Raw genomic sequence first — 27,006 nt, forward strand, 5'->3', positions numbered from 1 at the left:
TACATATAGAGGAGAAGAAAATAATATATATGTTTTAATCAGATTAGTTTCAGAACAAATAAAATAACACATTAGAGAAAAACTTACTTAAAAATAGTTGTATTTATATTCCACAATTTGCTCAAATACTGGTTTTCTTATAAACTTTCTACAGGATGTTTTTTAAACAAATTCTTCACATTGTATCTTGACTATGTACTTACGGAATTTCAGGGAAATAGTTCTGTGTGTTTTTATAGCTTAATTTGTACTAAAGGGATGGCAGGTGGTCACATGCAGTCCATGTGGGATTCTAACATGACATTTAGTGAGTTTTCTGATGTGGACCATCCCTTTGATGCCGAAGGTAATGCATCTGTTGAAAGAAGTGACTGTAGATTTGGATTACTGCTCTCTGCATCTTCCAGTTTTTCTGTGTTATCTTCCCAATTAATGTGGAATCTTGTGACTCTGGGATTGGATGCCAAAATATTCCTTTGAAGCTAGAGGATAAAGGAAATATATAAATGGTAAACACTAAGAAAGTTCGATCACTGTATACAGATAGACCTTAATAGAATGGTTCTTTATATTTGCACTCCCTAAAGGGCTAATTCATATACAAAGGTATAAGTCAAATAAAATACACTAAACATAACTAATAAACAACAGGGCCTCAGTAAAGAAATTATTTTAGCCTAATGGAAACAAGATGTGGGGAGCCTGAGGGAATCATTGAGATCTTTTACTATCCAAAACATCTAACTCTATCCTTATTTCCTAAAAGGGAATCTCTTGAATGCATCAGAGGATGCTTCATTTAACAAATTAACGTGCTTTCTAGATTTTGATGTGGTCTTTCTTCAGTAATATTTTCAAGTAAAATGCAAAGTATCCCCAAATAGGACCTCTCATTATTAATGGTTCCCTATTTTTTAATTATTATTGCTCATTCTTAGATCAATGTTCTAGTTCCTCCTCATTTTGCTATACAAGTAGCCATACAGGTAACTAATAAATTAGAAAGGGAAGGTTCCACATCAGAATAAGACATTCTAGCCTTATTATCAGAAAGAACATTCCATTCCACTCCCATGTCATGTTTCTTGCATGGTCTGTCAGATAGTGTTATGTTTAATCTCACAAAAATCACTAGTTACTAAACTAATATAGTTCCCAATGGAAAATCATAAAGTACTTGGTATTTCTGAGAATATAAAATCACAGATTGCAGGTTCTCACTCAGAAGCTAAGCTGTTTTCACCACCAGATAATATTTAAGACCTGTAGTTTAACCTCTGAGAATAGCTGATGAAGCAAGGCATATGGAAATTTTGAGATAACAATGTTCCTATGAAAAACAAGATGTCCCCCTACAATTTTGAGAAGTTACAGACAAAAATACTATGGAATAATCAGTACAACAAACAGGAATTTGAATGTCCTAAAGACGGAAATAGATAGAATCATGATATATAGGGAATGCCATACAGGGAGCCATTAACAGAGACCTGTTGGAGGCACTTTCAGTTTTCTAAATCATCAGACTCTCAAGGTGTCTGACCAACATTAACCTCTAATAACTAACCTGGAGGTAGCTTTGAAGTCATCCATGGTAAGGGAACAATGACTGGCTTGCTTAGTTGGCACAAGGACCTCAAATTTATTTTGTCTCAAAGACACTTTCATAGTGTACTATGAAATGGCAACTGCTTAAGAAATTGTATAGTAAAATGAATGAAAAAGGAATAATGAAAAGGAGTATTACCTTAGAAAAGTCTGGTTTTACTGGCGGATTTTCCCTTAATTCTGTCTCGGTATATTCATTATTTACATAATAACCAACTCTAATAAACTCTTGACCTCGATAGGTGCACGTAATTAGCACAACTGTTACACCTACGGCATCTGCATCTGGAATGAGTCCCGGGTTAGGTGCATCCGCCTAGAATCATGTAAAAAAAAGAAACAGCACAAAGTGTTGTTAACCATAAGCAAAACCGGAGTTTTGGTTACACTGAGCACCTTCAGTCAAGGGCACAGCAACCAAAACTTGGAAATCATACTGGGAAGGCAAATGCTCATTTTTGCAACTGATTTATAGCCAGAAAATATAGTTCATATGTTTCTCCACGGCATGCCTAAGTACCCTGGGTACCTGAAAACATACCGCATCTACAGAGGAAAATACATGTGGCTACCGCATGTGCTGGTTCATGACGGATTATGCAATATCCAATTATAAAACCTTTTATAAAACAGAGTAAACAAATCAATAGTCTTACTGAGTCCAACCTTCCCAAGTCATAATTTCAGACCTTAAAAATTAGTAAACATTTAATTATCCCATACAGCCTTTTGGCAGCAAATGTTTATTATCCAGTTTCCTAGGACCCATATTCTCATATCCAGTCACCCCCCCCTTCACAGATATCCTAATAGGAAATTAATATAAAACTGAAAGTGGAATGGAAATAAGTTTTATAGCAGAATTTCAAAAAATACAAATAGTCCCACATACTATGGAAATTTAGTGAAGGCAGAGATTGTCTGAGGCTTTGAATCAAACTGCTGTAAGCTGAAACCCGAGGCAGGTGAGCTAGAGGGGGCTGAGAGCATGAGTGAAGGCTCGGGCCCTGTCCACAGCCACGTGGAAGACAGGAAGGACTTAGCTGGAAGGAATCACAGCTGGGGACAGGCAGTGACAGGCAGTGAGCATGACCGAAAGCAGCCATTCTGAGCGGTATGAAGTACATGAAGTCCCACAGATTGGCTTACTCTTGCTATGACATGAAGGACCATCCCTGGGCCTGTGTGAAACTTCAGCTCATGCCTCAGCTTGGGAGGACTGCTGACTGGTGTTCTCAGGCCCTTATCATAGAAGACTCACGATTACTCTATACCTGCCACATGTAGGTGACACAGAAAGGCACAGAGGACGCACCTCGTCACCTAGACTAGAAACCTGTCACCCTCAGCTTCCCTACCTCCCACATCTAGTCAGTCTCAATGTCTACCATGTCTGAAAGCAGAAGGTCTTCAGGTCTTCATCTCTCATCTGGAATATTGCTAAAACTCCCCTACTGGTCTCCCCCAGTGGTAGTCTATTTGCACTGTGGCCAACATGCTCATGCTATCTAAGCGCAGATCTATTCCTATCCCTTCACTGGGTTTTAAAAACCTCAGGTGATTACCCTAATTTCTGACATGAAGAAAAAAAAAACACTCACTTTACAAGGCCTTTCAAATTGGTCTCAATCAACATTACAATCTCTTTAACCCTACCTCTTGATCTAGAAATGTAGTTTCTTTAAAAAATAGTAATAATTCGTCATGCCTTTGTGCCTTGCATATATTCCTTCCCTAACTTGCTGAAAAATTCATCTTTGAAGCTTGTGTCAAATGTATCCTTCTTAGTAAAGCACATTCTAATCCAAACATATAATTAATAGCACTCTTTATGCACTCATATTATTTGACACAATGTCTCTATTAATGTATTCCAACAATCTAAATATGTTTACCCTTCAACCTTCCCTGAGATTCTAAGCTTTATCTTAGGCAGGAGTCCCATCCAACTCATCTTTGTGATCTCAAATCTGGCATGGTTCTAGGCACAGTATATACTGAGTATTTTGAAATTTATTCAAAACTCAGTTCCTGCCCTGACGTGGTTCATGGTCTCTTTGGAGAAATACCAGAATAGGAACAGGGGGCCAGTCCTGAGAATATGCTGTTTGCCTTTGGGTGGAGATGGGAAAGAGAGGTGGTTCAGAACTATGGGAACCTCTCCCACTACTGCTTCCCATCCCCTTAGCAAATTGGTTCTAGGCATGTTTGTGTTTTAAAATTTGTTTGCTAAAGGATTCAGCTTGAGCAAAATCAATGAGAGAAGCCTGCAGGCCTCTCAGGTGATTTAGGATGGAGAAGTGATAAGCAGAGATCTTTGACTCCAACAAGCAATAGGAGGCAGATGTCTGGGCACCTTCCTGCTAGCCTTTGACACACTTAAGAGGAAGGCATGTTTATTCAAAGAGGCAAAATCATGGCCGGCCAGGAGAATACTACGGTAACTTGTCTCAAACATAAAACACAAAACTATTTTAGTACCTTCCTGCTGATAACAGTGAATTCGACAAAATGCACAGCCTGAACACATGATCTAAGTCACACTGTACTTCCTTTGTACTTTTGGCAACGTGCACACATACCAAAGTGAAAATCACTAGAGGGAAGTAGTTTTTAATAACTTTTTCTATAGCACTTAAAGCCCAAAGTTGAGGGATATTCTTAACCAACATAAACACATAGAAAAGTAAATTTTTAAAAGTTTGTTTCAAAACTATGGCATTTATTTGCAAGTTTTTTTTTTTTTTTTTAATCAGCATTGAAAGGTCTATCACTACACCTCACGTTTCTTGATTTGAATTACGAATTATCATCTTTGAAGCAGTCCTCCCTGGTGGTTCAGAGGGTAAAGAATCTGCCTGCAATGCAGAAGACCTGGGTTCGATCCCTGGGTTGGGAAGATCCCCTGGAGAAGGGAATGGCAACCCACTCCAGTATTCTGGCCTGAGAAATTCCATGGACAGAGGAGCCTGGCGGGCTACAGTCCATGGGGTCGCAGAAGAGTCAGACATGACTAAGCACAGCACATATTTGAAGTATAGGTTCTCCAGGCTTGTGGATCAAAGCAAATACTGCTTCTTTATATAACAATTTCAAGAAGCTAAGAGAATAAAAACTTAGTTCTCATTACAGAAATAGGGCATGGTCTGTCAGTGATTAAACTGCGTTACTCCTCATGATATTCTTATGAGGCAGGCTATTATTCACACTTCAGAGATGACTGGCATGACCAGGAGAGGCTAGGAGCCGGAATGAAGTCACACATGGCTATAAGCAGCAGAGTGGGACCAAACCAAGTTTTCAATGCAGGGGTTCCCCACACAGGCATCTCTGATACCCTCGTCCTCCACCAAGATGATCAGTCACTGAACTCAGCTTAACAGCACTTTTTTTTTTTTTAAGATTTTTTTTTTATGTGAACCATTTTTAAAGTCTTTAGTGAATTTGTTGCAAAATTGCTTCTGTTTTATGTTCTGGTTCTTTTTTTGGCCAGGAGGCTTGTGGGCATGTAGTTCCCTGACCAGGGATTGAACCTGTACTCCCTGCATTGGAAGTCAAAGTCCTAACCACAGGACTACCAGGGAAGTCCCTAACAGTACTTTTAACTAATATATTTGAGCCTTTCAATCAGTATATTTAAGCTTTTCTTAACCATTTATTTAGATACAATACTTGTTGCTTTTTAATAAAAAGCACTAAGGCTAGAAGACCAAGATTCTGAATTCAAACTGAGGAAAAAGGAGGGAGCAGTGGTGGCTCGAGAGATGTGTGAGTGATTCTTAGCCCATGTCTGCTGGGATTATTTGACCAACAGTGTTCATTTAAATTGGCCTCCTCTGTGAAGTGAAAGAAGTGAGCGCTCAGGGATAGAAGAATTAGCTTTTTTTCTGGTTGACGTCTTTTTCAGTGAGTTCTACTTAAATAATAGAACTCTGTTGGGTAGCAAAACTTGTAACAAAATTAATAATAGTTTTTTTTTTAAAAAAAAACTATGGCTAGTTACTCTTTGGACTATTATAAACATCTTCCTCTAATAAACATGGATAACTTTCGAGAAGTGACTAGATAGCTGTATACAACAATTTGATGGGCACTGAAAGGAGTGATATTTTTCCACACAGAAGACAATGTCTGAAACCTTGGCACAGACCTAAATACTATCAGTGGGATCTGAGACCATAGTTATCTATGAGTAGAGTTTCTCCTTATAAATGCTAGAGCTGTGGATGTGTAGTACTAATCCTCTTTACCAAGTGAGGGTAGATGCTTTAGTAGACCACTGGGCTTCATGTAGTTCCAGTGACCTAAGATCTCACAGATCTCTCATCTTCTAACATACCTGGTAACCTAGCTGAATTACTGATAATGCTGAAATAAAGTTGTTTTGTTATATCATTCCTAGTGTCTGAAACTATAATCTGAAAATGCATGTTACTGACAATCCCAGTTAGTAGTAACCATTTTGAACCCTGTTTTGGGCTGCTGGACAGCTAGTCACCCTAAAGTTTTCATACTAAGGCGCTATTCACAGGAAGAGTGCAAAATTAACCATCACGTGTGTGCTGACACATTATAAAGTTAACTGCATGCTGGGCAAACCCTGAAGTAAAAATCACAGTAACACTCTCAGCAGAAGTAACCAGGAGGTGGCATTCCTTCATGACACCTAAACTTGTTAAAACATGAAAGAAGCAGATAAAAAGTGAATGCAGCAGAACCAGAATGATGTAGCCCAAAAGGAAAGGGCTAAGGACCATTTAGAAATGTATTTGGCATACAAATATACCAAGAATAATCTTACCTGAAATACAAACATATGCCTTCCTGCAGGAACAGGGCCCACTAAAACAGAGTCTAAAACTTGATCGTATTCTTCACTTTCTGCAGAGCCCACATAGATAATTTTCCATTCCAGGTCTAGGATTAAAAAACCAAAATATTATTTCATATTCAGTAATTACAAGATGACATCAAAGACCCTTTGAATGTCCACTTATACCATTTACTGGCTGCTAAAATTGGCTTTTCATAGCAGAAAATCCAGAAACACACCTAAGTGCTCCTTATAAAATTCATACATTTCATACCAGTTTCTCACAATGCTGTTGTGTGAAATACTGGTTCCTGGGCAAGGCTTCTCACGAATGAAACAACATGGCCAAAAGCTTAGGAAATGCTACAACCGTCTCTTGAGGATTTATAAAGCACACTGGCAGAGCAAAGGGTCTGAGAAATCCTTCAGTAAAGAACACCAGTACTATTAATCCAGTGTTTCCTAAATTTATTTGGCTAAGGAATCCCTCACCCTTTTTGTTTGTCATCATTTAACAACCTGCTAAACCCACTTTGGAAGGGCTACCCCATATTATGCATAGATCCAGATCAAAGAGCTCCAAAGTGGAAAAACCACTATTTGCTAACTTCTTCTGTGGCTCAGAAGCCCCTTAGGGCTTCAACTCAACTGTTAAAGGTTCACAGTGGGGTTTCTCCCTCATGGCACCCCTTCCTGTCATCCATTCTTTCCACTGGGAAGAGGAAACAAAGGTTCCTTATACCACTGGATATGTCAGAGTATATACGGTGGGAACAGGCATGAGGAACAAGAAAGAATAAAGTACAACCCAAGTCGCTCTATGTCATTCAGTCTTTACTGAGCACCCTTTACAGTGTGTTTGTGAGAAGAACCCAGATAAGTACAGTGACTGCTCTCTGCAAGAGGCCTCCTCGTCAGTAGGGGAGGAACACCATTCTACAAATACAGATGAGCTCTGAGACCTCCCGGTCCTCAGGATGTTCGGCACTGTGTGGCCTGCCTCTTGGATCCATTCCACAGAGGCCAAGGCAGCACTTGTGGGGTGGGGGGGTGGGGGTGCGATGTTTCTGGGTCACCTGTGGAGAATCTGACTCCATCATGTGTTGTCATTCTGGTGTAACGTTGTAGCTCTTTTTGTTCCTTAAATAGGTAACAGGAGTAGGCTAGGTACTACTTATTCACAGTGTGTTATAAACTGCAGTTTACTGAAGTGAAAGATCCTTTAGGTTTCTTCTTTTTCTTACTATGTTATGGTTCTGTCCCAGACCTCGGCCACTTTATCTTCAGTTTCTAGTACATCTCTAGATGCAGGGTCCTACATCTGACATCTCGTGAGATTATCTATTTGCTGATGAAGATTAAGAGAGGGACCAAGCAGTATGAGTATCTAGTCAGAAGGAACAGCAAGTACTAAGGCCAGACGGCAGGCACATGCTTGAGAAAAAGCATGTCGCTCAGTCATGCCTGACTCTTTGCGACCCTGTGGACTGTAGCCCACCAGGCTCCTCTGTCCATGGAATTTTCCAGGCAAGAATACTGGAGTGGGTGACTTTCATTTTAGGAGAATCATTTTAGTTGCTGTGTTTAGTACAGATTGTAAGATGGCAAGGGAAGAAACAGGAGGATAGTTCAATTGAGGCAAGAAATTATGGTGTCTTGGAACACATATAGCCATAGAAGGGAGAAGTAGTAACATTGTGGATATATCCTGAAGGTAGAGCCAGCAAGAGCCACTTATTTTTCCCGGGGCAGGGAAGGGAAACTATCAGGAGTTCCAGGGATAAAGAAGGTAGTGAGTAAGTGGAGATCATATGTCTGGTAAAAATTTAGAAACTGTCCATATGTGAAACTTTGAAAATAGGTGGGATTCCAAGGGAGTGAGCCCAGGGGGCTCTCCAAAGTTAAGAAGTCAGGGAGACAGCATCAATTAAAGTTACCAGTTAGGGGCCAGTGAAGCAGGTAACCCAAAAGTCAAGTGGAGAAATGGTTTTAAGAAGAAAGGGGTATGGAACCTACTCAACTAGCTGAGTAAAGAGAAGACTGGGAATTGTCACACAAAGGTTTCCATAATTCTGTGTTCATTTCATAAGTATTTGTACTACTATGGATCGTGCTCTTGCCTTAATTGGTATAAGCTGGCATTTGTGGTCAGGTGCAGGAACGTGGTTATGACTTATAAACCTCCCTTTATAAAATACCTGGGCATTGGTCTTGCCACCTCACACCTGTTATTCAAAACCTCAACAGCTTTGTAGGTATCACATGGATTTAATTATACCTGTTACACAAATAAGAAAGTTGAGACTCTTGATAGGTCAAGTAATATGCCCAAATTCACACAGCTAGTAAATGGAAAAATCAGAATCCAAGCTCTGTCTCTGTGACTCCAAAGCCTGGGCTCTTTCCAAAAATCTAAGGGAGATAAATTCTTCCCTTTTTAGCTCTCAAATGAACAGTCAAATAAAGGAATTTAACTGCAGGAGGTGGGAAGGCATGGCTGAGGGCAGAGGCCAGGGGGGGAGATAATCTAGCCTTAAGAAGTATAGGCTGTAACTCAGGGTACCTTAATTTTTATGCTATGGACGCTTGCTATAGCTACTGAGTTTAAAAACGCTCAATACTTATTTATAAATTAGCCTCAGTTGTTTTGTTCTTAATCTTTTTTTTGAACCCAGCTTCATTCCCTTGCCCCCTGTATTTGAAACAAGAAGGGATAGGATGAAATGCTTTACACAGGTGATAGTGTGAAGGAGTTTAAGTTAACTGTTTCATTTAATCATGGTAACTTGAGTCTGCAAGTGTCTCCATTTGAGGTGGGAGTGAGGGAAGTCACCAAGTAAATTTCAAACTAATTACACTATTTGGGAAGACCTGTGATCTAGGGGAAAGTATGTAGTCTTTGTGAAATAGTACAAACCTGAGGTTTTAAAGTATGAAGCTTCATTCAGTTCTGATATGTTTTAAGTATGTATTCAACTGGCAGCTCTAAGTATTGATATTGATCAACATTTTTTTAAAAAGGCTCCATTCAGTAAAGCAGCAGAGAAATCAGAAATCCACAGAAGGTGTAACAAAGTCAGCAGTCAAGTCAATGAAAATGTGTACAGGCTTGGTGACCATCAGATCACACACACCCAAGGTCTCCTCTCTCTCGGACTTAACAGGAGAACCTCTCCTTACATCTGTGGATTGCTCTCCTACCCCTGCATAGGTCTTATAGTAGAAACAACTAAATTCTCTTAAGTACTCAGACTTTTTCTGAAGCAAAGCTACAGGGCAGCTTTTAAAGGAAAGTCAAAATATGTGAGGGCTATTGACAATTTAAAGTATGAAAAATGGCGGCCAAGCTTTGGGACTTGAAACAAAATTATACAGTGAAAATTTCTCATCGGAATATTCTATAGTTCACTTTCAGTAACAAATATTTTAAAGAACTGTAGCATAAAAGATGGGACTATAAGAAGCCTTTGCTAAGTAAACTCGGTTTCCTTAATCCACACAGCCTCTAGGTGGAGTACATAAGCATGGCAGCTTTTTGAAAGATTCCTTTGCAGCTTCAGTATGACTCAGCTTAAACTCTTACAAAAGTACTAAATAAATGCCCAGTATAAGTGCCCTGGGAAGTGAAGCAGACATGTCAAAGTAAGGTGTATTCCTGACATTAGTACTGTAAAAATTCTGATAGGATTCAGCTTGGTTCTGAAACGATCCCATTACAATGGAACACATCAATGGCAGGTTTCAACCATCCATTGTCAAAGCCCTGTAACAACATCCTGAATCATCTTAACTTCCTTGTTGAGAACTGGCTCCTAAAATGGAAGATACCACTTGAGAAATACCAGTAATTTCAAGAAGTTCTAATGCCTAAAACACTGTAGTATAAACTGGAAGGGACTCACTTATTTTATTTCTCTTGCATTTGTCCATTTTTATATGCAACTGATAGTAAAACTAAAAAAAGTAGTCTAATGGGCATGAAAATGGACCTAGTGGCTGAAATGCTTATGGCAGTACTTTAGTAACCAAATAGTTTCAAAGTTCAGTAATAAGGAAAATCCCCTTTAATTTTTATTAGCAACGGCCCATTTAAGAATTAGTTTAATAAATGAATCGTCTTTCAAAATGTGCCTACTTTTGTATGTGCATATGTGCTTTATATTTGTAGTAAAACTGCAATGTGCGGAACAGCACACACTAAAGTGCTAATTATGTTACTTCTGAATGACATGGCGGTGGAAGGTATTGAGTACAGAAGACTGTTACTTTATATATGTATGAACAACTTTTAAAAAGTTTATTATAATGAGCATATGTTGGTTTTGTAATTGAAATAGTTTACACGCTACCTAAAATACATTATACAGGAATTAAAGGCTAATTTTTAAAGTGAAAATGCTTTTACATGCTTTGATTAGCATGTAATTTAAGATGCATTTTGCTAAACATAATTGTAAGTTCAAAAAAAGTCTGTCCCCTATTTAGCTGTAAAATTACCATCGGTGAAGTTAAACTTTTTTTTTCCCCTTGAAATTTTGAAAATGGAGCTCTGGATGGTTTTAATAAAATCGTAAAGACCTTGGCAAATTTTAGCTTTCTAAATTTTTTACTGCAGATGCTGTTATGTCTTTCTCAGGACCGTAAAACGTACTTACAAAAAAAATACTAAATTTTGCGTTGCCATCAGGGCTTTATTTCCTAGCCCACTTTTGTGTTTTATGTTCAGGGTATTTGGATGTGGAGTTGCTGTAATTGGATTTCAACATGTTCTTGAAAGAAGTCTCTCAGACTTAGAAGCCAGTGATTAAGTCCTGGAAATTATTTAAATATTTTACTTATTTCTCCTCTTAGGTTAAATGTAACTTGCTAGCTTAGCAATATGTTTCTTCCTGAGAGAGAGGAGAGAAGATTTCAGTAACTAAGGGTGAGGAGCCCACGTTACTCGGGGCGAGCCTGCGCGCCAGCATCCCCGGGCGCCCCGAGCATCCTGGGTGCCGGCCGGGGAGCGCCGGCCCGGGAGCACCCGCGGCCCCCGGAGAGCGCCGAGGGGCCGAGCCTGCGCCCGCCTCCCCCGCTGGTTGGTCCAGGGAGCCAGAAATCAGCGCGAGGACAGCCTCGCTCCCCTCCCCGAAGCGGCCGGGCATGGCCACCCCGGAGTCCGGTAACTCCAGCGTAAGCGCTAAAAATGGATGTGCCTCTTGCTCGGGGGCAGGAAGGTGGGCAGGCGGGGCGCCGCGCTCGTCACCCGCGGAGAGGAGGCGTCGTGACGCCGGGGTCGGTGGCCCAATTCTCTACTCTCGGTAAGATGGCTCCGCTGCGAACTCGCCGGCGCCGACCACACACATGCCTCTGCCTTCCCACCTCCTCGCCGGGGCCGCGGAGGCTGTTGGGTGCCCGGGGCCAGCCCGGCGCGACCCCCGGCCGGCGCCGCGGGCGCGAGTGCGGGTCTCGCAAAGCGCCCGCCCGCCAGACAAAGCTGACAACATGGCTACCTCCGCTCGAACAAGTTCCTCGCAAGTTGAGCCGCGGCAAGAGCCCCGGCGGCGGCCAAACGCCGCGCGCGCCTGGCCGGCCGTCGTCCATCAACTTCAAGTTTCCCTCCGCAGAGCCGAGCCCGCAGCCCGCTCGGCGCCGAGCCCCGGCCGCCCGCGCGAGGCCGGGCCCGGGAAACTTTCAACGTCTGCAGCCCGCAACTGACAGCCCGGCGGCGGGCGGGCGCCCGACTCACCTTCAGACAGGTCCTCGATGCACTCGAAGGTGATCTCGAACTGGAATGGGTTGTAGAAAGGAGAAGGGTTATCCAGCACCACTACATTGTTCACCTGAACCTTTGCCATATTTTGAAAAAAACACAAACAATGGGGACGGGGGGCTCGTTGCGGCACAATAAAGTCCAGCGCGCGGCCGCTCGGGAGAGCGCAGACCCCCGCCCCGGCGCTGGCCCGACGTCGTGCAGCGGCGACTTGAGAAACTTTTTTTTCCTCTTTTTATTTACACGGGAACACTCCACAGTGTTTTGCAGCTTTCCTATTTCACTAAACTACAGCCCATTCTGCTCTGATAACTAGCAGCGTTGCCCGCGATTGGCTGCACCCGAGCTCTGACCCTCCTCCTCCAGCGAGGGCCTCCGCGGCGAGCAAGATGGGCTCCCGCTCCCGGAATGGACTCGGAAACTTTAACTGCGGCTCCACCTGCTGGTGTGGATTAGGACAAAGGCGGAGAACAAAGTGAGTGGAATACGGGCTGGGAGGCCCGCGCGGAGGCCGCCGGCGGCGGCGGCGGCAGTGGCGGCGGGGGGAGGGGCGGCGCAAGCCCCGCCCCCGGCCCGGCGGCTCCCGCGCCTCACGTCGGGCGTGGCCGCAGCGGGGCGGGGTCGCGGGGGCGTGGCCACGGCTAGGCGGCAGGAGGCGTGGCCACGGCGGGGAGGCGTGCTCGCCGTGGGCACGGCGGCGGGAGGGCGCGATCCTGGCGACGCCCGCCCCTCGGGTTTGTGTAGTGGGTTGGTTTTGTGTCTCTTTTTTTTTCCTCCTTCTGACGCTTTCTTCACATCAGTCCGACGGCTGTGTCGTCTCTCTACTGAATTTAGGAGATGCGAATCCGTTGTCTACACTAGGTTAGGTTCAGTTGTCTGTATACTGGGTAATATTTGGGTTAGAGGGAAGGATTGGTTGCAGTGGAAGTAAATTGCATTTTATAGACTGATGTCAGCTCAAAAGGAACAAAGCCATTTTGGAAATCTGGTTCTTGGCCAATATCTACGTTTGGGCCCGACAGCGCCGTTAGTTAAATAGATAGAAAAGGAAGGGCGAGGAAACGCTTTTCCATCCACACTTTGTGGAATAGGTAATATTCGGGCTGCCCAAGGGTCTTCTTCCTCCCGTTCCAATCTGGAAAGTCTAGAATAAAAAGATGACTTGAGGTTGGATCACTTACACCCCATATTTCTCCTGTTCGGTGGACACAGCAGGAACATAAAAAGGAGGAAATCCAAGTGTCAGAAGACCAAAAGGCAACAGATACAAGCAGAAAAGGGAAAAGGCGAGTAGATAACACGAAAGCATACAAAGACATGCGATTTTCCAAAAATTCATGGCCTAAACCGTTAGTAAGTAAAAATGTATGGCACCACGAACAAGTTCAAAGGAATCTTTACTTTATTATTCCATATTCAGTGTCACTTTATTTGTTCTGCTTGACTACCCTTGTAGGGAAAGGGAGAGCTTGTAACACATTTGTAAGGTTGTTGAGCTGTTTCTATTTTCTAAATGAGAGCAATATAAAGGGATTTTTTTCGTGCTGCATAAAGCATCATTTTTTAAAGTATTTTGAATGAAACCACTAAACTTGGCTAATTAAATTCAGAAAATTATTTAAGTGTCGTCTATGCTGAAAGTTTTCTCTTAGTATGGTGCTGAGAATTTTTCAGTTAACATTCTTTGGACATTGTTCATTGCAGGTTGCTTTTAATGAGACTTCTGCATCTGATGGTCTTTTGAAAGTTGATAAGAGACAGCTAGGGAGGCCTGGCATGCTGCAGTCCATGGAGTCACAAAAAGTCAGACACAATTCAGCTACAGAGCAACAACGGGGACAGTGAATCCCAGGCCTCCTACATTTAGGGAAACTACTTAGAGTGAGGGTCCCATTTTATCATAGATGGATTAACAAATACCACAATCTACTGGAAAGGGTTTCCTCAAGCCCAGTTACCTGTACAAATTAGAGAGCAAGAGTCATACTGTGGTGACAGGTGCAAATCACGTTCACTGATGAACTGTATTCTCTTCATTGTTATTAGTGTGGGCCTCAGGCTGCCTCAGATGAAGTGTAAATTGCCCTAAGACGCACAGAACCTAGAAGAGAACCATTTGAAGTAGAAAACAAGGTTCCCCTGAGACTGGTATATACACGGTTTCCTCATTATTGCAGGCATTGTTATGAGGAGACTGAAGTCCATTTGCTGTATAAAAATTACTTTATAAGCTTGGTAAAAATCAAGTGCATTTTTAATCTGCTCATGCTCTAAGTCCCTTTAGCATATCTGACTCCTTGCGACCCTATGGATTGTATCCCGCCAGGCTCCTCTGTCCACGGCTCACAGGTGTGTCATTATAAAGCGTGTAAGATTTGTTCTCAGTGTCAAGAATGAGATTTACCTGGATAGTACTACTGGGTTGGCTGAGAAGTTTGTTGGAGTTTTTCCGTAAGGTGTTATGGAAAAACCCAAAACCCTTTTTGCCAACCCAGTATTTTTGGCTTATTTTCTTAAACTCTTTTGTATAACATGTCATATATAAGAGTATTTAAGGGGCGGGGGAAGCCCTTCCTAATAGCTCACTGGAAGCCTCAAGCATTGGCTCCAGGCCTTTACTGTTGCCTTTCCTATCTTAACTCGCATTGTTACTGGTCCTCAAAAGTATTAAAGAGCCTTTGGGTACTGGCTCTGGTAGTTTGCTCACCAATGAGAATACCTTCCAGGAAGACCATAGGGATTTCCTGATGTGCCCTTGTGTACTTCTCAATTAAATGGCATGCCTTATGGGGGAAAGATTGTAAAAGCGTTATTCTGGTTTCAGAGGCAGTCTGTAAGATTTGTTGCTGAACAACTTTTTGGTGACTCAAACAGTTCACCACATTGCGGCAGATGGGTTGCCATGAATGCTGTCATATGTGAAGTACCCACGGGGACCCACGTGACACTTAGAGGGCTACATGCAGTGTAACCCTCAATCATGTCTCTCTGTATAGCCGGCTTGGGGCAAGGACGGCTGAAAAAGGTTGCTCTGGCTCTAAAACGAGCAAAGACTAGGTTAATGCCTAGGACAGAGATAAATGAACCTAGTTAGCTATTGCTATGGGCTGAATTGTGCCGTTCTCTCTACCCCCAAATTTATGTGTATGCCCCCAGTACCTCAGACTGACTGTAGTTGCTGACAGGTCCTTAAAAAGAGGTGTTTAAGTTAAAGTGAGTCCGTTAGAGTGGGCCCTAATCCATTCTAACTGGCTTCTTTATACGAGGAGGAAGTTTGGACATAAAGAGACGCCAGGGACACTCATGTGCAGAAGAAGGACCACTTGAGGACACAAGAAAGTGGCCATTTGTAGGTCAAATGAAACCAACCTTGCTGACATCTGATCCTTTACTTTTAACCTTCAGAACAGAACTGTGAAAAAACAGGTTTCTATTGTTTAAGCCACCTAGTCTGGTGTTTTGTTGTGGCAGCCCTAGCAATCTATGTATGTAATCCGCTTGTTGTTCATTTAACAAGGGGGTTCTATGGAGTGAAATGATGTGGTCATTTAGGTTGTAGGTTGTAGTGTGGGGTGTGTGCTGCAGACATTTCTCAGAGGAAGTACCTGCTGTTGTGCATACACACCTTAAATTCTGAACAGACTAGATGCAGCTTGCTTCTGAGTTTCAAAGCTCATGTACAGAGGGCTTTTCAGACTGTTAGTTAATTGAGGTCCCACACAAAGCTACTTGGAAGAGTGAGTTAAATGTACTAGAATCAAACTGAATTGAGATTGTTGTTCAGTCACCCAGTGGTGTCCGACTCTTGCGACCCCATGGACTGCAGCACTCCAGGACTCCCTGTCCCTCACTATCTCCTGAAGTTTGCCCAAGTTTTTGTACATTGCATCCGTGATGCCATTCAACCCATCTCATCCTCTGATGCCCTCTTCTCCTTCTGCCCTCAATCTTTCCCAGCATCAGGGACTTTTCCAATGAATCGGCTGTTCGCATCAGATGACCAGAATACTGGAGTTTCAGCTCCAAAGAGTTTTCAGGGTTGATTTCCCTTAAGATTGACTGGTTTAATCTCCTTGCTGTCCAAGGGACTTTCAGGAGTCTTCTCCAGCACCAGTTTGAAGACATCAGTTCTTTGGCATTCTGCCTTCTTTATGGTCCAGCTCTCACAACCATATGTGACCACTGGGAAAACCATAGCCTTGACTATACAGACCTTTGTTGGCAGAGTAATGTCTCTGCTTTTCAAAACACTGTCTAGGTTTGTCATAGCTTTCCTGTGAAGAAGCAAACATCTTCTGATTTCATGACTGCAGTCACCATCCACAGTGATTGTGAAGTCCAAGAAGAAGAAATCTGTCACTGCTTCCACCTTTTTCCCTTCTATTTGCCATGCGGTAATGGGACTGGATGCCATGATCTTAATTTTTTTCAATATTTAGCTTTAAACCAGCTCTTTCACTCTCCTCCTTCACCCTCATCAACAAGCTCTTTAGTTCCTATTCGCTTTCTGCCATTAGAGTGGTATCATCCACATATCTCAGTTGTTGATGTTTCTCCCGCCTGTCTTGATTCCAGCTTGTAACTCATCCAGCCCGGTATTTCTCATGATGTGCTCAGAGTATAGACTAAACAAACAAGATCACAGTAGACAGCCCTGTCATACTCCTTTCTCAGTCTTGAACCAGTCAACCAGGATTGTAACTGTTGCTTCTTGACCTGCATACTGGATTCTCAGGAGACAGATAAGGTGGTCTGGTATTCCCATCTCTTTAACAGCTTTCCACAGTTTGTTATGATCTGCAAAGTTAAAATACCCTGAATTAAAATGTATTAGAACTGAGAATTAAGTCAAATCTCAGATGCTGCCTGCTGCAGAAGTTATCATAGGTATGGAAATGTTGACCTTTTGCCTTTGTTTAATTCCTAAATTTCACCTGGCACAATGATTTGTCATAATAAATGATTTCTCTCTATATATTGGTATATTAATATCAATTAATATAAGTGGTAATTATTTGTCACTGTACTGAATTCTCTTTGAGAACACATTTGTGTTATTGTCCCCATCTTTTAAAAAAAATTCTCATTTAAGGCTGGTTGTAATATGATCTTTAGTTAAAAGAGCTCCCTTTTATTATTTCAGTTCAGTTCAGTCGCTCCGTCGTGTCTGACTCTTTGTGACCCCATGAACCGCAGCATGCCAGGCCTCTCTGTCCATTACCAACTCCCGGAGTTTACCCAAACTCATGTCCAAGTGAGTCAGTGATGCCATCCAGCTATCTCTTTCGTCCCCTTCTCCTCCTGCCCCCAATCCCTCCCAGCATCAGGGTCTTAGGATGTCACAATTTAATGATTTTTTTTAAGGTATATTTATTTTGGCAGCCCGGGATCATCATTGCTGTGTGCAGGCTTCCTCTAGCTGCGGTGAGTGGGGGCTCCTCTCTAGCTGTGGCACAGAGGTTTGTCAATGCAGTGCCTTCTCGTGTTGCGGAGCATGGCCTCTCGGGCGGGGGGCTTCAGTAGTTGTGGCTATCGGGCTCTAGCGCGCTGACTTAGTAGTTAATGGCTCACTGACTTAGTTGCATGTGGGATCTTCCCAGACCAGGGGTCAAAACCATGTCACCTGCATTAATTAGCAGGTGAATTCTTAACCACTAGGCCACTGAGGAAGCACTAACGATAGTTTTAAAGAGAAATTTCTCTATGAATGTAGAATGTAGAGATTTTCTGTAGTTTACAGATGTTTCTAGAAGGAATAGCTCCTACAGTAATGATTTGAATAATAGTAACTCATTATACATGTAGAGAGAGAAATAAATTTCACATTTATTATGTGAAATTATTGTGCTACACTGTGGAATATTCAAAGACAAAAATGTACATGGATATTATCCTCAAAGATCGTTTGGTCCAGTAGGAAAGGTGACTATGTAATCACATAAGTGTGGTATAGACTAGAAAGCATTAGATGCACCTTAAACAGTAATGGTTAAAGTTGTATGGGAACTAAATTTTGATGTCACAAGAAAGGCTATGTGTGTGTGTGTGTGTGTGTGTGTGTGTGTGTGATATGTATACAGATATGTGGTACATATGTATATAGATATGGTGTGATGTTTTCTTTACTATTTGTAAAAAGCTTTTAAATAACCCGTTTTGATTCTTGGCAACACTCTGGTATGGTAGCAAGGTAAGATTAGCCCCATATAACAAATGAGGACTCTGCCACTCAGGATCCTGCTCCCTTAATTGCTGACTTAGTGTTTCTCTATTTTCTCTCCACTGTGTTGGATAATGTTTAAAGTGGACTGTATGGGTAGAAAAGCAATTGGTATAATTTCCTGGAAGAACCCACAGGCTGGCAGACACTGTAGTAATGACTTGATTAATGAACTCTTGAGGAACGAAGCTCCATGAATGAGGTTTGCCCAGGTAGATACTGGGAATGAAAGGAGGCTGCAGCTGAGGCAGAGCTGTGGGAGCGCCCCATTGAAGCTGCAGATGCCAGGCTTCCTGTTGCAGGAGTGACTGGGAGGTGGGGGACGATGGATCCCGGATTACATCTTTATGCTTTTAATAAGGTTTTCATGTTCGTTTCATAAAGTACATCCCCTTCCTCCATTCTCTGCTCCACCTCATTAACAACAGTTTCCCTGTTTTGTATTCAGTGCTACCCACCATTAGGTTACAAGTTTGTTGAAGAGAGAAGCTGTGTCTGGCCCCTTACCCAAGCTGGGCTATACTGTTAAATGCCTTTTGGAGCTCATCCATATTAGTCAGCTTTCTGAAGCACCATAGTTACGTTTCTTGTGGACAATCTTTTGATGCTAACATCATGGTATTGTTTCTGACCAGAAGAATATGGATGGAAATGCTTGATAATTTTCTTGTTTCTTGTATCTCGTTTATAACCTTGTGTTCTTAGTCCTTCTGTAAATGAAGCTCCTAAACTCATTTCCTTCTAAACTCAGTCTCTACTTGGAGTCCACTGTCCTTCATGTTTTGCATTTCATCCTTTTCTCTTTCACTCTCCACCTCTCCCATTTGTTAGAAGCTTTCTCCTTTTCCTGGTACCAGGAAGAATTCGGTGATAAGTAGAGAGAGGACTCAAATCTTTAAAACATCTTCACACTAGACCACCGTTTGCACAAAGCCACTGCTCAGCATAGCAGCTTTTTTAGTTGGTTACTATAGAGACAAATGACATAAGATGGAGTCACGCTTGACAGAAGTAATCTAGGCAAGTACTCTTCCTGAGATTGGAGACCTTATACACGGGGTTGTTTGAAAAGGTAGAAGACTAGAAAGGATAGGAAGGGGAAAGGTTTCACAAATGAACCAATAGGTGATTAATTGGTAGATTTTATCAGTAGAACTTGTGCTTGTTAAGGCCTTGCATCCAGCATACATAGAATGTATCTCCATGTATCCCCAGTATGATTACACAGTGATTTTTAAAAAACTATTTACTTATTTATTTCGCTGCACCAGGTCTTCGTTGCAGCATGCGAATCTTTGGTTGTGATATGTGAGATCCAGTTCCCTGACCAGGGATCGAATTCATGCCCTCACTGCCCCCCATTCGCTCTCCTCCCACCTACATTGGGAGCACAGAGTCCTATCCACTGGACCAGCAGGATAACCCCAGTGATCTTTTTAATAAAAACTATATTGCTGTCAACATTTATATACAAATTTCATTTTTCTGGGTATATACTTAAAGAGTGGAGTTGTTAAGTCATACGATAACTCCTTATGAGGAACTACTAGACTGTTTTCCAAAGTATCTGCACTATTTTATGTTCCCACCAGCAATGTATAAGCTTTCCAATTCTCCACATTCCCACTAACACTTCTTATTATGTCTGTCTTTCTTTTTTTCCCTGTTATTTTGTCTTTCTGATTATAGCTGTGGGTGATGTGCAAAGTGGTATCTCATTGTGGTTTTGATTTACATTTCTCTGATGGCTAAAGAGGAGTTGAACATTTTTCATTTGCTTGTTGGCCATTTGTGTATCTACTGTAGAGAAATGTCTGTTCAGCTCTTTTGGCCATTTAAAAAAACTGAATTTTCTTTATTATTGGGTTGTGAGTTCTTTATATATTCTAAATACAAGTCTCTTATCTGAGACTTATCAGAGACTTGTACTTACCAGGTTTGGAAAAATTTTCTCCCATCGTGTGAATTATCTTTTCATTTTCTTGTGGGTGTCTTTTGCACTACAAAAGCTTTTTGATAAAGTCCAGTGTGGTAGTGGCATAAAGATATAAACCAATAGAACAGAATTGATTGTCCAGAAATAAATCCATACATTTATGGTCAATTCATTTTTTATAAGGGTTCCAGAACACTTCATTAGGGGAAGAAATTGTCTTTTCAAAACTCCCTGCTGGGAAATTGGACATCCAAATGCAAAAATACAAGTTTGGACCCCTATTCACACAATATGCAAATAATAATTTAAACTGAATCAAAGACTTAAGTGTAAGGTGCTAAAAGTATAAAACTCTTAGAAGAAAACACATCAAAGGCATCAATCTTCTGGCCTTTGATTAGGCAGTGTTTTTTTGAGAAATGATAAAAAAACACAAGCAGAAAAAGTCATTGGATGTACGTGAGGTGTTTTTTCATTTACCTAAGGCATCTTTAATTTCTTTTAACAACATTCTGTACTTTTTACAGCATAAGTTTTATATACTTCTTTTGTTAAATTTATTTCTAAGTATTTTATTCTTTTTAATGCTATTATAAATGGAATTACTTTATTAGTTATATTTTCATATTCTTCACCTTGCAAGTATATAGACACAATGTATTTTAAAAATTTTATTTTGTATCCTTCAACCTTGATGAACTCATTAGTTAGCTGTAATTTAATTGTAATTCTTAGGATTTTCTATCTGTAAGATCATGCCATCTGCACACAAGGATATTTTTACTGTTTGCTTTCCCTTCTGGATGCCTGTTATTTCATTTTTTGTCTAATTGCCCTTCCAAGAACCTCCAGTACAGTGTTGAACAGAAGTAATGAGAGTGAACATCCCTGTCTTGTTTCTGATCTTAATACGAATACATTCAGTCTTACATCAAGAACGATGTTAGTTCCGGGTTTTTTGTAGATGTCCTTATCAGATTGAAGTTCTCTTCTGTTCCTGGTTTGAGCATTTTTTCATGAAGTGTTGTTGAATTTTGTCAAATACTTTTTCTGCCTCTACTGATATGATCATATGTTTTTTGTCCCTTATTCTGTTAATGTGAGAATATTACATTAATTGATTTCTAGATGTTGTACTACCAATCTTGAATTCCAGAGATTTATCTCACTGGATCATGGTTATATAGTCCTTTTTATATATTGTTGGATTTGGTTCCGTAGTTGAGGATTTTCGTATATATATAGTCGTAAGAAATATTGGTCTTTAATATTCTTGTGATGGTTTTGATTTTTGGTACATAGGTAATACTGTTCTCATAGAACAAGTTAGGAAGTATTTCCTCTTTTTCTACTTGTAAAGAGTTTGTGAAGAATTCATACTAGATTCTTCTAGTGTTGAAGCCATCTGTGTGTGGGTTTTTCTTTGTGGGTAGTTTTTAAATTACTAATTCAATCCCTCCTTACTATACATCTGTTCAGATTTTCTTTTTCTTCTTGAGTCAGTTTTGGTAGTGTCTATTTAGAAATTTGTTAATTTCACCTAAATTATCTGATTGGTTAACATAAAGTTATTTGTTGTTTCTCTTTGTAATCCTTTTTATTTCTGTAAAGTCATTGATGATGTCCCATCTTTGATTCCTGATTTTAGTATAATTTTCTTCCTCTCTTTTTGGCTTGGCCAATGTAGCTAAAATGTATCAATTTTGGGATTCATGAATTTTTTCTATTTTTATATTCTGTTTCAGTGATTTCTGTTACAGTATACATTACCTCCTTCCTTCTGCTAAATTTGGGTTTAGTTTGCTCTTCCTTTTTTCCAGTGTCTTAAGGTGGCAGCACAGATTTTTGACTTGAGCTCTTTCTTCTTTTTTAATGTGGACATTTATAGCTGTAAGTTACTTTGTAAACACTGCTTTAGCTGCATCCTATTAGTAACTGTTGTGTCTTCATTTTCCTTCATCTCAGTTTTTTCTGATTTCTTGTTGTCCAGCCACCTATTCGTTGCATGAATACCTTTCTATGTTATCTCTGACAAGTGGACTTTCCACTTTTGCTTAAAGATTATTTTGATTTCTTACTTCACAAGGTAGCTCATTCCTTTTTAAACACTTGAGATTTCCAGCACTTCCCTGTAAAATTCTACGTATTGGTCTGTTAATTCTTTTGAAGTCACCCTAATTTAGTCTAATTGATCTTCCATAGGATAGGTCTTTAAGTACTTAATAATTACCTTGTCTTCTCTAAATCTTTGTTTCTGGCTAACCAGCAGACCTTTGCTACAAACTGTTCTTTCAGTGGCATTATTTTCCATGTCCTTCATTATTTGTTTACTTTTTTTTTAATATTTCTTTTAAAATTTGATATCTCAAAGTAGATATTAATACTCTACATCAGGAGTCAGCAACTTTTTTTCTGTAAAGGTCTAGGTATAAATATTTTAGATTTTTGAAGGCCATTCAGTGTCTGTCATAATTATTTGACTCTGCCATTGTAGTGTGAAAGCAGCCATAGACAGTATGTAAATGATGAACGTGACTGTGTTCCAAAAACCTGTTTTTGCAAAAACAGGTGGTTGGGCCAGATCTTGCCCACAGATCATAGTTTGCTGACTCCTCTCTGGATATTATCTAACCAGTGCAGAACTTGGTGTGATTTTATCTTCATTTTTAAATGCTAGTCTTGCCTTAATGCATTTTTTAGACAGTATTGAAATATTCTGAGGGAAAGTTGGATATAATTTTCATTTATGCTCCTCCAAGGTAAAGTGGGGACTTCCCTAATGGCTCAGTAAAGAACCGGTCCACAATGCGGGAGACCCGGGTTTGATCCCTGGGTTGAGAAGATCCCCTGGAGAAGGGAATGGCAACCCACTCCAGTATCCTTGGCTGGAGAATCCCATGGACAGAGGAGCCTGGCGGGCTACAGTCCATGGGGTCGCGAAGAGTTGAACCCAACTGAGTGATTTAGCATGCGCACACACATAGGTAAGGCGGTTTGTTTCCTCTACTTTTTTCAGCAGTTTTTTCTTTACCTTTGATTTTCTAAAGTTTAAGTCATATGCCTAGGTATAGTTTAGTTTAGTGTTTTTCCTGCTTTATGTCGCTGAGTTTTTTTGGATCCATAGTGTGGTGTCTGACATTAGAGAATTTTTCATTATTGCTTCAAATGTTGCTTCTGTAATTTCTCTCTTTCTTATAATATTCCCACTCTATCCATTACATGTATGTTACACATTCTGTAGCTGTTCCATACTTCTTGGATATTCTGTTCTGTTATTTTCCAAATTTTTTCCTTTACTTTTCAGTTTTAGAAATTTCTGTTGACTCTCTCTGGGTCAGGGAGATCCCCTGGAGTAGGAAATGGCAACCCACTCCTGTATTCTTACCTGGAAAATTCCATGACCATAGGAGCCTGGCAGGCTACAGTCCTTGAGGTTGCAAAGAGTCAGACAAGACTGAGTGTGCGCGCACACACACACACATAAGGTCCTTCTTGTTCTCAGAGGTTTTTTCCTTAGCCATGTCCCTTCTACAAATGAGCCCATCAAAGGCATTCTTCATCTCTAGTGATTTTGATCTCTAGAATTTCACTTTCATTTTTTCTTAGACTTTTAACCTTTCTATTTACAATGTCAGAGACAAACTCGATGTTCAATGTGAGAGCTTGGTAGAGCTCCTGGAGGTAAAATTCACAAAAGTATGTGTACCCATGCCCTCCATGACTGGGTTCCTAAGGAATTTTTAATTTTCAGAGTTGGTCTCATTGAACCTCCAGAAGTTTGTCAGTTCAGGGTTTTCTATTCCAGCACTGGTGCCCATGGAAGCTTCTGCTCTGGGAAGTTCTCCATCTTTCCAATTTCGGGGGCAGCAGTTTGCCCCTTGACTTCATTCCTTTGATGGATCATAGAACAGTTGTTGATTTTTCAGTTTGCTTAGGTTTTCACTTATTAGAGTAGATTAGCAATTTCTAAGCCCCTTAAGTACTGGGCCAGAAATTGGAGGAGCTCACATAGCTTTTTTCCCTATGTTTTCTTCCATAAGTTTTATATTTTTTTTATTTAGGTCTTTCATTCATTATGAGTTAAATTTTGTATTAAATATGAAGTATTGAGAAATACTGGTTTCTTTTTTTCTTTTTGCATAAGGATATCCAGTTGTTACAGCACCATAGGTAAGGTGGTTTATTTCCCCTATGGCTTTTTTTCAAGATTTTTTTTCTTTACTTTTGATTTTCTTAAGTTTAAATTGTATGCTTGGATATAGGTTCATTTAGTGTTTTCCTGTTTTTCTGTAGCACGAAGTGTTAGTAGCTTAGTCGTGTCCGACTCTTTGCAATCCCGTGGACTGTAGCCCACCAGGCTCCTCTGTACACGGGCTTCTTCAGGCAAGATTACTGGAGTGGGTTGCCATTTCCTCCTCCAGGGGATACTCCCAACCTAGGAATCAAACACCCGTCTCCTGCATTGCAGGCAGATTCTTTACCATCTGAGCCACCAGGGAGTTTCATTTAGTGTTTTTCTGTTTTTCTGTAACACAAGGATATCAGATTATCCTTCCTCCATCAAATTGCTTTTCCATTTTTATCAGAAATCACTTGACCATCCATCGTGGGGCTGTCTTTGGACTCTGTTCTGGTCCACTGTTCTGTGTATATCTTTTGTCCAGTACCACACATAACTGATTACTGCAGCTTTGTAATAAATCTGGAAATTGAGTCATGTGAGACTTCCTACTTAGTTTCTTGTTTGAGTCTTCTATTTTCTTCTCTATATAAATTTTAGAATCACCTTTTCAATTTCTATAATGAGAAAAACCCCACTGGAATTTTGTTTGGACTTACATTGAATCTATAGAGCAGTTTGGAGAAACATCTTAAAAGTATTGAGATTTTCATTCTACAAGGCCATCGTCACCCTGATTCCAAAGCCAGGCAAAGACATCACATAAAAAGAAAATTATGGGCCAGTGTTACTGATGAATATAGACACAAAAATCCTCAACAAAATTCTAACAAACGGAATCCAACAACACGTTAAAAGGATCATATACCATGATCAAGTCAGGTTTATCTAAGGAATGCAAAGATTCTTCAATATATGCAAAGTCAATGTGATACACCATATTAACAAAAAATAAAGATCATGATAGTCTCAATATATGTAGAAAAAACTTTAGACAAAATTCAAGACCCATTTATGATACAAACTCTCCAGAAATTGGCACAGAAGGAACCTACCTCAACATAATAAAGCCCATATATGATAAACCCACAGCAAACATTATTCTCAATGGTGAAAAATTGAAAGCATTTCCTGTGAGATCAGAAATAAGACAGGAGTGCCCACTCTTGGCACTATTGTTCAACGTAGTTTTAGAAGTTCTAGCCACAGCAATTAGGGAAGAAAAAGAAATGAAAGGAACCCATGTTGGAAAAGAAGTAAAACTCTCACTGTTTGTAAATTACTTGATACTACAGAAAAAAGCCCTAAAGATTCTATCAGAAAGTTACTAGAGCTAATCAGTGAATTTAATAAAGTCACAAAATACAAAATCAATACACAGAAATCCCTTGCATTCGTATGCATTAACAATGAAAAATCACAAAGAGAAATTAAGGAATCAATCACATTCACCATTGCAACAAAAAGAGTAAAATACCTAGAAATAAACCTAAGGAGACAAAAGAGAACTATATACAAAAAAGAAATGAGAGATATATACAAAAAACTGTAAGACACTGTAAGAAAACTATAAGACACTGATGAAAGAAACCAAAAACAATATAAACAGATAGATTATACCATGTTCTTAGATCAGAAGAATCAGTGTTGCGAAAATGATTCCATATTGGAATCACACTACTGCCCAAAGCCATTTATAGATTCAGTGCAACCCCTATCAAATTATCAATGGCATTTTCCACAGAACCAGAACAAAAAATTTCTGTGGAAACACAAGAGACCCCAAATAGCCAAAGCAACTTGAGAAAGAAGAATGGAGCTGGAGGAATCAACCTTCCTGACTTCACACTACACCACAAAACCACAGTCATTAAGACAGTCATACTGCTGGCACAAAAACAGAAATATAGACCAATGGAACAAGACAGAAAGCCCAGAGATAAAGCCACACACCTGTGGGCACCTTATCTTTGACAAAGGAGGCAGTGATACACAATGGAGAAAGACACCCTCTTCAATAAGTAGTGCTGGAAAAACTGGACAGCTCCAAGTAAAAGAATGAAATTAAAAACACTTGCTAACACCATACATAAGGATAAGCTCAAAATGGATTAAAGACCTAAGTATAAGACCAGAAACTATAAAACTCCTTTTAGAGGAGAGCATAGACAGAACACTGACATAAATCACAGCAAGATTTATGACCCACCTCCTAGAGTAGTGGAAACAAAAACAAAAATAAATGGGACCTAATTAAAATTAAAAGCTTTTGCATGGCAAAGGAAATCATAAACAAGATGAAAAGACAGCTCTCGGAATGGGAGAAATTAATTGCAAATGAAGCAACTGACAAAGGCTTCATCTCCAAAATGTATAAGCAGCTCATACAGCTCAATATCAGAAAAACAAACAACCCAGTCAAACACTGGACAGAAGACTTAAACAGGCATTTCTCCAAAGAAGACATACAGATGACCAACAAACCCTTGAAAAAATG

General features: G+C 40.4%; 2 protein-coding genes across 7 annotated transcripts in view; one reads left to right on the forward strand and one right to left on the reverse strand.

The window, feature by feature from the left end:
- The window catches only part of MCM9 (minichromosome maintenance 9 homologous recombination repair factor), an 84,313-nt gene that overhangs the window by 24,202 nt on the left and 33,105 nt on the right, over positions 1-27,006 (forward strand). The window contains exon 8 of one of the 6 annotated variants that reach the window (XM_065911248.1): positions 9,443-11,353. The exons of the other annotated variants lie outside the window; for them this stretch is intronic. Coding sequence (XP_065767320.1) covers positions 9,443-9,456 — 14 coding nt within the window. The 3' untranslated portion in view covers positions 9,457-11,353. Of the gene's footprint in view, positions 1-9,442; positions 11,354-27,006 lie in introns of those variants that run through there. 6 annotated transcript variants of the gene reach the window in all.
- Positions 84-12,614, reverse strand: ASF1A (anti-silencing function 1A histone chaperone). Its single transcript, XM_065911249.1, has 4 exons — positions 12,150-12,614; positions 6,410-6,525; positions 1,748-1,924; positions 84-482 (listed from the first exon to the last, which is right to left on the reverse strand). The coding sequence occupies exons 1-4, from the start codon at positions 12,256-12,258 to the stop codon at positions 270-272; spliced, it is 615 nt and encodes a 204-aa protein (XP_065767321.1). The 5' UTR covers positions 12,259-12,614; the 3' UTR covers positions 84-269.

This window comes from Muntiacus reevesi, chromosome 19, assembly GCF_963930625.1.
Source record: "Muntiacus reevesi chromosome 19, mMunRee1.1, whole genome shotgun sequence".
In the NCBI taxonomy this organism is placed as follows: Eukaryota; Metazoa; Chordata; class Mammalia; order Artiodactyla; family Cervidae; genus Muntiacus; species Muntiacus reevesi.